This window comes from Vespa velutina, chromosome 11 (genome assembly GCF_912470025.1).
Source record: "Vespa velutina chromosome 11, iVesVel2.1, whole genome shotgun sequence".
NCBI lineage: Eukaryota > Metazoa > Arthropoda > Insecta > Hymenoptera > Vespidae > Vespa > Vespa velutina.
In genome coordinates this window covers 6,422,089-6,432,088 of record NC_062198.1, presented here as the reverse complement: position 1 = coordinate 6,432,088, position 10,000 = coordinate 6,422,089, and the positions used below count along the sequence as shown (strand labels likewise).

Below are 10,000 nucleotides of genomic sequence, written 5' to 3'. Positions count from 1 at the left end.
AAAGAAACTGCCGATGTATTTGGATCTGTTAACCAATGCCAAGCACCGACTGCTGTACAAACTGAGATAAAACCTAACAACACTGTAATCATATAAGTGTCGTTGTTTAACATCGATTTGTCATACTAATCAATTTAGCATATTAAACACTTATTAAATATTTTTAATATATATATATATATACTATATTTGTGTATATATATATACATATATATATTATATTTGTGTATATATATATATATATATATATATATTGTGTATATATATGCAAAAAAAATGAGATAATAATAAACACGCAAAACTGAGTTAACAAAACGTACTTCTCCATCGTAAAGTAGCCGGTTGTAAACTTGCAATAACCTCAGTCAGACGTCTCTCAAACGCCTTTAAATCTGAAAATGAATCGACGTATAATCGTAAATGCAATTATCATAATTCAAAACTAATAGCACATTATCATATACGTTGTTGGAGATTTTTGATAAAAAAAAAAAAAAAAAAAAAAAAAAGAAAGAAAGAAAAAAATTTTTGTTTTTAATCCTTCACTGTTAAACGATACCTCGTACATATATCTCATATTATTCTCTCGCGTTAACATTAATATTTATCTTTACCTTCGCAAACGGTTTGATCTAAAGACATTTCCGTTTATTCCAGCACAATAGACATTTGTTCGTTCGTAGCCGGGGATACCAGAATTACAGTTTTGGAAACTTACCAAATAATTCTTAACAAAAGATACTAAAATATTAACGACATTATCCGTACGTATTATTATTTTCCTCTATTTCTTCCTCCTTCTTTCTCTTATTTATTAAAATTAAAAACGACTTATAACGAAAATGGAGAAAATTGGAAAAGGAAAAATGAGCTAAAAGTGAAAATCATATAAACACACACTTATGTAAACGTTGACACTTTAAGGCTATTCACCAACTTTCGTTCGAAGAGTATGACGACTACAGCGACGCCTACGAACAAAATACGAACTATTAACGCAAGCGATGAAACTGTTTCAACAATGAGTTCATTGCATCGGTGTATAAAGTTTGTGCATTAGGTTCTCACTGACGCCTAACCTCTAACGATCTGAATTGATGCATAGAAAAATTTGCGACGAACAAGAAGATTTTGACGAATATTTTCTAAAAAAAAAAAAAAAAAAAAAAAAAAAAAAAAAAAAAAACAAAGAAAAACAATTTATAATCAAGGAATATTTTTTTATATATCAAATATTATTCTATAATATAATATAAGTGTATTTCTGAATAAAAATAGCGTCGAAAAGTTTTACTTCATAGATAGTGTGCATTCAATATCAATTTTTAACACGATCTTCTCTTTTCTTTTTTCTTTTTCTTTTGAAAGATATATATATATATATATATGTTTTTGTTTTCATATTTTAATTCTTCATAAATAAGATTATGAATGATTTAACACCCTATATATTGATATATATATAGATATATATTGGTGTGTTGCATCGAAGTGACATCTGGAGAAGTTTAAGCTGAACTTTTTGTTTCTATGCAAAATTAATTCAATGACGAATTGGAACGGAAGATTTAAAAATGGCCGCTCAATCTGAAGAAATGTTTTCAGGTGAAACCGATACGATAGAACAATCAAAGAAAGAAGTAAGAACATATATTAAGGGTATCGAGAAAGAAAAAGAAAAATTTTACGGTACGTTTATGTCACTATTCTTTCTGTCAATCAGTTTTAAAGAATTTTTTATGAAAATATAATCATAAAAAAATCATTTTTAATTTTTTTACATTTCATAATCAATAAGAAGACTATTATAATGATCATTGAAACTTCATAAATCAATATAAATATTCATTTATATTATTATTTTACAAGTGCAGCAGCAATTTTTTTAAGCACTGTCACTGGCCTTTCTGCTCTTATTGGTTTTGGTACAACGCTTGCCTCAGTAAGAAGGAAAGATCCAAAATACTTTGACAAAGGATTAACAGGATCTAGAAAGCTCCAAGAAACAGGCACATTGTTAGCCTTTCGAGCACTTTGTTGGGGTACATTCTATGCTGTAACTGGATGCGGTCTTTTGTTTTATGGCATCTGGAAGATTTCTGGTGCAAAGAATGCTAAAGAATTCAGATACAAAATGGGATCGTTTTTACCAAAGATTCCTAAAAATGATCCACCACAAAGTAGAGTAGAGTTTGAGGGTTTGACCGATCTTCTTACATATATTGCTGAAGATTGGGGTAAAAAAAAGGTATGAATATAAAAAATAAATATATATATATATATATATATATATATATATATATATGTATATTAAATTAATATAAACATTTTCAAAAGGACATCATTAATTAATAGATCATTAATTTGCAAATCATTGATCTCTCAATTATCTATTATTTTTTGTCTTTACAGGACTGAAAGATATTCTTGTATTCTCTTTCACCTAATTGAACTTTACAAACTTGAATGAAAATGTTTTTCATTGTTAGAAAAATAATAATTTGTACAAAGAGATAATATTATTATTATTACTACGTCCAATAAATAAAATTACGCCCAAACACCTGTACAAATGTTAAGTATGTTGTTCAATGAATTGAATAAAATATATTTTTTAACAAAGCGTAACTTTATATAATTGAAAAAAAAAAAGAAGAAGAAAAAAGAAAAGAAAAAGAAATAAATAATCATTAGGAAATTTAATATGGAAAAAAAAAAAAATGAAAAAGCATTCGAGCTGGAATAATATCGCGTTATTACTTTATAAAATATCTAAGAGATATACGAAATGACAGAAACAAAAAAATCATTGTCATTAACTAATATGTGATAATTTTGTTTGACAAATGCACGCAGAAAGCGATCAGTAATTTCTAAACGTATATTTATCGTATTATACGTCCGATGACCTCGCATTCATATATAGTATACTGTGCCACTTAGTGCCAGAAATTATCTAATTGGCACTTACCTCAATACATAAGTTATATATATATATATATATATACACACGCACGTATATATATACATACATATATTTATATATATATATTGAATATAATTAAGAAAACATTTTCTTTATTTATTTCTTTTTGAAATATAAACGTTTAAAATATATATGTCACTATTCTCTTTTTTTTTCTTTTCTTTTTTGTTTTTTGTCTCTTTCTTCTCCATAAAACACTGCCGTTATACTAAGTGGATCGAAATGTTTTTAAGCTAGAAAAAATTGTACAATTTCATGAAAAAGAATAATACAAAAAAAAAAAAAAAAGAGAGAAAGAAAAAGGAAAAATTACATGATAGAAAGTCACGTAATGGAATAAAATTGATTTTTTAAATCACTTTGAAACTTTCGATCCACTCTAACAGTTGCCATATACTTAGTTATCTATTACATATTATAAGTAAAAATTCAAGACTAACTAAGAACTTTAAAGTCGATCAATCTAACGAATATAGTACATATACCACACAAACGCACACACACACACACCACGCGTTCTCTCTCTCTCTCTCTCTCTCTCTCTCTCTCTCTCTCTCTCTTTATCTCCCTTTTAGTCTCTTGTGTGGTATATGTTAACGTTCATGAATGGCTTCGGTTTACTACAAGTAGACGATGCGATTAACTGTTGCTAAATGCATTACACGACACTTCGGCTCAGACGGATCATAATAAACGCTTTGAGTTCTTTCCTAGTGTGAGTATATATGTGTGTAATAGGTTTCAATGGTCTTTAGTCAATATGATATATTCTATAAGAAATTCATATTAATTTGAATAAAACGTTCAAGGAAATTTTTCAAAAGATAATACGAATTATTTCAACTATGCTCTTTCTTTCTCTTTCCTTTTTTTTTTTGTTCCTATCTCCTAACATCTATAACATAAAACACAATCGATAAAATTCATAATTTATGAGCAAGACTTTATGAAGTTTCTAATGGACTTGTTATAAAAGATATATGAGTTTTTTCTATTATCTGTATCCTCCCATTATTTTGATAATCTATATAATGTATGATGATACTTATCTGCATAAATTTATATATATATATATATATATAAATTTATCTAGATAAATATTTTATTTACACACATGCACGCACGCACAAATACACACATATATGAGTCCTATTCTGAATTTTTAATAAAAAATATTTAAAATTATCAACACATTAACTATAGATCTCAAATAATAGTTGACATAAATAAGAGAAAAAATTCAAATATATTTCCAAGTTTTTGTTTTACTTTTTTTCTTCTTGTCATATATATATATATATATATAAATTTTCATAAATAATATTTATACATTAATTTTCTCTTTATCTTTTCTTTTGCTTTTTTTTTATTTCTTTCCCTTTTTATTATAATTAATCAAAAATCATAATATTTATTCTCACAACTACGTTATCAATTTTCTCTCTTTATTTTTCTTTTCTTTTTCTTTTCTTTATATCTCGTATTAAAAATACGTGTACTGAAGATTATATTTAATATATATTTAATTAATCTTAATTTTGCATTTTATGTAATACAGCTCATTAAATTAATGAACATTGAGATGTTTTCATTTTGATAATAATATGCAATATGAATTTTTACGTAAGTATTAAAGATTAATTTATTATACAGACATCATTATAGAACATGATTTTAACATTATCCAGAATATAATGATGATGATAATAATAATAATAATAATAATATAATTTTATATACAATAAAATATATGAAATTATTTAATTATTAGAATCGTTTAAAAAAATAAAAGTACAATTGAAATTTATTAAAAATACATCGACGTTTGTATTTATATATATGCATATATATGTATATACGGATATAATAATAGAACTATGTCAAAGAATAAAATGTAGATTATATAATATATTGAAATTAAATCTTATGAATATATTTTCATTTACATCATTCGATTTTTTCCTTCATTTTTTTCTATATATACATATTTTTATATATATTTTATTTTTTTATTTATATACGCAAAGCTATGCGTAATACAAATGATATAATTATTTAAAAGAAGGGCAAATGTCATTTTCATTAATAATTGAAAACGTATAATGTAAATATTTATATTGATTACTTTCGATTTTCTTCTCTATTTTTATCTTTTTCCTTCATGACCAATACAAAACACATGCGTGTTTAAGTTAAATTAAGTTAATTAACAAAATTAAAGTTAACGATTTTGAGATGAGTAAATAAATAAAAAAAAAAAAGAAAAAAAAATTAATAATAATAATAAGAAGAAAGAAAAATACTAGAAAAGAATAAAAAAAAATCAAAAGAAAATAAATAATTGACGAGATCAGCTTATAATCTCTAAATGTTTTTACATTAATACCTAAATAAAAAAAAAGGAAAAAAAGGGAAAAAAGGTGCAAAAATAATTTACGCGACGTTGCGATTTCAAATAAATCTTAAATTTGCGAATATGTTTTTCAATGTATCAGATCGATTTGAAAGTTTTACTTGTTACGTTCAAATGATTGTTCAGCTTAAAATATTTCATTGTAGTATTATATTCGATAAGAAAAAAAGAAAAAAAAAAAAGTTTTTGTTTAAACGTTATCACTCAAATATATTCAATTTCTATTACGTTAATATTCTTGTTTATTATCTTTTTCTTTTTATTTACTTTTCTCGTTCCATTCACCCTTCTACACTCCTTCCTTCTAACATATTTATGAAATATAAGGATATAAAATAACTAGAAAAAATTGATCTTCTGGATTTCTACAAATGTTCCGATGTAAATATGTTTATAATGTAAATTAACATGTAAAATTTTTACATACAAAATCTTTTACATACAAAAATTAATATACAAAAATTCAATTAGCAAATCTTTATAAAATCATAAAAATGAACGTTTACATATGTATCCACGTATATGAATTTAACACAAAATCACATATTCATTTGTAAAGACGTAAAAACTTTCAACATTTAAAAATGCATATGTACATACACAGATGCATAAACATATACATTTCGATTATAAACGTGACTACGTGACATTGTCGAAGAATATAATTCGATTTAATTTTTATTGACGTCATTGTATTTTTATTTTTCAACGAGTCAATTATTGAAATAACGTATAAATTTGAAAATTGTTTGAATACAATAGTAATTTAATATAATATTAACAATAATAATAATTATTATTGTTATTAATATATAATTAATTCTTTTTTTTATTGATCGTAATCCTAGCATATATAATTATTTTTAATGAAAAAAGTTATTTGGACTAATATTTTTTTACGAATATTTTTTTTTTTTAATGTATAATCAATCAATGTTATTAATTAGGCTATACACATTTACAAACATATATCTGTATGGAATACTAACGTATTCGTTATATTCTCTTTATTTTTTACTTCGTTTTATTCTCTATTTACAATTTTAGTTTTAACACATATTAAAACATGTATGTTTCTAGTTAACGCAATTTTGTAATTACCACATTAACGAATAGAGATAATGTCAAATTGATATTAGCATGTTGTTATTGGTCACAAAAAAAAAAAAAGAAAAAAAAATAATAATAATAGTAATAATAATAGATGAATAAATAAATAAATTGACTTTACTTATAGGCAATAGAAATTCCTAGCTAAATTTATTATAGCTGAATTGTTAAAAGCATTTAATTGGCAATTACATAATCTTCTTTGTGTTAACATACAACTCTTAAGAAAACATTAAAAATTAAAAAATATAAAAACTTACCTTTAATTACGAGAGTATTATCGACGTTTTTTATTTCATTAGGATTTTTTTTCTTCTTCTTTTATTTATTTATTTATTTATTTTTTTTTTTTAGATTTCCTCAATTATTTATTGTAATACGTAGGATATATCATACGCAAACTTTGCAAGAAGAAACAAATTAGTTTTATGTCAGAAATATCGTTGATATAGCATTTTATGTTTCTTTCGTTTTTTTTTTTTTTTTTTTTTTTTTTTTTTTTTTAGTGCTACAATCGCAGAATTGATTTTTAATATAAACTATTCAAAAATTTTATCGCTGATTTAACATATAATTTTTTATAATAGTAAGTAGATTTGTTTATCATTGATTTCTTATTCAAACGTTATAACAAAAAAATTTTACAATCTAGTTACGTATGGATATGTGAAATATGCATGAAACTTTTCTTGTACTTTCTTCTTTTAATTTATTCTCTTCGATATTTTATTTTAATTTATTCTCTACAATCGAGTTCATTAAAAGCTTAATTCATCGTTTTTCTTTTATTTTTAACCTTTTCACTCCATAAAGATGATACAACTTAAGAGGAAGAGGAAATGAAACGAAGAAGAAAGAAAGACAAATTTATTTCTGTTATAAATGTCTTTTCTTCGTCGTCTACAAACAATTCGATTTTTTTTATTTTTTTCTTTTTCTAATTTTTTTTTTTGTATTTTTTGTATTTTTTGTATTTTTTTAAATCTTTTTCGTTCATTAAACAAACGAGCACATGACTCGTTCGATGCGTTTCTCTCTCTCTCTCTCTCTCTCTCTCTCTCTCTCTCTCACTCTCTCTCACATTGTATTATATACACTTATGATGTATTATATACATCTATGATATAATTATTTCTGTAAATTATGCGACCTAATGAAAAACATTTACTTAAAAAAAAAGAGAAATAAAGAAAAAATAAAAAAACATTAAAAAATTGTCGATATATATATATAATATATATATATATATATATATATATATATATATATATATATATATATATATCAGACACATTATAAGGAAAATATTTGTGCAATTGCGAATAAATTGGTAATAAAATTGAAATATTTCTTAATGCGCGTAGACGTGTGCGCAGTCTACGCAAAATGAAAAGGAAAAAATAGATCTTTATTATTAATATTCACTTTTCATTAGGAACAATTCGAAGATTTGGGAAAAAAAAAAAAAAAGAAAAAAGGAAAAACAAAAAAACAAAGCTCTCCTTATTATTTATCGTAGTATTAGATGATCTCTTTTCTTTGATAAGAAAAATTTTTCACAAAAAGGAAAAAATTAAAAAAAAGGAAAAAAAAACTCATTATCTATCAAAATATCAGAATGAACAAACCAATCCAAAAATCTTTTGCAAATAGGACGAGAAAAAGAAAAAGAAAAAAAAAAAAAAAAGAAAAAAAAAAAGACAAGAAAAAAAGAAAACGAAGATGAAAAAAAAAAAAAAAGACCCAAACGATTACTCCAATTATTGCAACGATCAGAGAGATTTCCCTTTTTCTTTTTCTTATTTCCTTCTTTTTTTTCCTTTTAACCCCCTCCACCCCTCTCTTGCTAACCCTGTACATAAATTCTTTTACAGCGATTACGATGAAGCCCAGAGAATTTTTTTTTTATTTTCTTTTTCTTTACCCCCCCCCCTCCTCCCATTTCCCCTTCCTCCATCGATAATGAATAAAAATTAAACTTTCGTTTGATCAACGAAATCAAACGAAGAAAAGTCACGTAGTTATTTTAACTTGCATATGCGGACGGACACACACACACACACACACACACACACACACACACACACACTCACAGATACGCATGCACAAAAAGTAAATATTTTATGTTAGATATTCGTTCTTTTACATGTCATAAATATAAATTTCTCGACGTGATGCTTTTTTAATGACCACATACATACATATACATACATACATACATACAAACATACATACACACATACATACATGCATAAACATATACATACACTAAACTTTTACTTCATAGGACTTTCATTAACATTATCATAATAGTATTGACGTTATCGATCATGTTAACTCTCTGTAAACGAATTCTTACACCTCTTGAATATTTTATTTATTTTTCCTTCTCTCATCCATCTTTCTCTCTCTCTCTCTCTCTCTCTCTCTCTCTCTCTCTCTCTCTCTCTCGATAGTTTATAGAGAGGATAATGGGTTTGGGGGCAGAGGGAGAGGTGGAAGAGACGGAGGGAGGGGAGGGGAAGGAGGTGAACAAAAAAAAACTATTTTTAAAGAAGTAAAATAACAAAAAAATAAATGAAAAAAATTAAAAAAGGAAGAAGAACGTCGAGTGATTATTCTTATTTAACGACGTTTAAACAACGATACGTAAATTTGCGCTCTCAGTTACGTCAAATAGACGACGCAAAACTATTATTCCATAATAGTAAAAGAGAATGCAAAGTTGAGAACCTTTCATGTTTATTTCCTCTTTCATCAAAGTACCGTGAACTTTCTCTTTTTGTTTCTCTATCGTTCGTAACCATAGTGACATCGTCAAATCATTCCATAAAAGGACCCCATTAAAAAAAAAAAAAAAAAAAAAATTGAAGAGGATCGAGGAATAAAAGAGAATGAAGGGGGCAATAGGCAGGGCAGGGGAATAAAGGAGGCGGGTGGGAACAAAAAAACTTGCTTCCTTAGAATCATGCATCTGTTATGTACCAAAACTCTTAACGCGAAAGCGAAAAAAGAAGAAAAAAAAAGAGAGGATAAAAAGTCCTTGAAATGAATAATGACGACGACGACGACGACCACAATGACGACAATGATGACGACGTAAGAACGAAGATCAAATAATACACGTAATTTTGTTTCGAATTTGTTTTCTTGTGATTAATCTATTTTTCTTTCTCTTTCTCTCTCTCTCTCTCTCTCTCTCTCTCTCTCTCTCTTTCTCTTTCTATTTCTCTTAAATAGAAATTATTATTATAATTATTATAATTATTAATATTGTTAACATTATTTTTAATATTAATATTACTATTATTGTTATCATCATCATCATCATTATTAATTATTACTGTCTTTATTGTTGTTGTTGTTGTTGGTATTATTATTATTATTTTTATTATTATTATTATTATTATTATTATTATTATTATTATTATAACAGAATATTTGTATATAATCCCAAAAGTTCTTTGACAATGGACAATTATTTAAATTAA

At 25.1% G+C, this 10,000-nt stretch overlaps 3 protein-coding genes across 4 annotated transcripts in view; 2 read left to right on the top strand and 1 right to left on the bottom strand.

The window, feature by feature from the left end:
- The window catches only part of LOC124952762 (regulation of nuclear pre-mRNA domain-containing protein 1B), a 7,022-nt gene extending 6,265 nt beyond the window's left edge, over positions 1-757 (top strand). Inside the window, exon 6 of the mRNA XM_047503095.1 lies at positions 658-757. Coding sequence (XP_047359051.1) covers positions 658-665 — 8 coding nt within the window. The 3' untranslated portion in view covers positions 666-757. The remainder of the gene's footprint in view (positions 1-657) is intronic.
- LOC124952764 (nuclear envelope phosphatase-regulatory subunit 1) overlaps positions 1-952 on the bottom strand; it is a 2,014-nt gene extending 1,062 nt beyond the window's left edge. The window contains exons 1-3 of one of the 2 annotated variants that reach the window (XM_047503098.1): positions 615-952; positions 321-392; positions 1-73 (exon numbers count right to left, since the gene is read on the bottom strand). The exon at positions 1-73 is cut by the window's left edge and continues 53 nt beyond it. In XM_047503098.1, the coding sequence (XP_047359054.1) occupies positions 1-73; positions 321-392; positions 615-642 (173 nt within the window). In that variant the 5' untranslated portion in view covers positions 643-952. Of the gene's footprint in view, positions 83-320; positions 393-614 lie in introns of both variants that reach the window. The other variant, XM_047503097.1, reaches the window with a different exon arrangement.
- LOC124952763 (transmembrane protein 242) lies at positions 658-2,623 on the top strand. Its single transcript, XM_047503096.1, has 5 exons — positions 658-764; positions 925-1,304; positions 1,467-1,689; positions 1,875-2,248; positions 2,413-2,623. The coding sequence occupies exons 3-5, from the start codon at positions 1,575-1,577 to the stop codon at positions 2,416-2,418; spliced, it is 495 nt and encodes a 164-aa protein (XP_047359052.1). The 5' UTR covers positions 658-764; positions 925-1,304; positions 1,467-1,574; the 3' UTR covers positions 2,419-2,623.
- The last annotated feature ends 7,377 nt before the right edge of the window (positions 2,624-10,000 follow it).

Bases quoted from the DNA above. Each gene is read 5' to 3' on its own strand.
- LOC124952763 (XM_047503096.1), top strand. From the start codon at position 1,575: ATGGCCGCTCAATCTGAAGAAATGTTTTCAGGTGAAACCGATACGATA. The intron at 1,690-1,874 runs GTACGTTTATGT...TTACAAGTGCAG, and splicing joins AGAAAAAGAAAAATTTTACG to CAGCAATTTTTTTAAGCACT.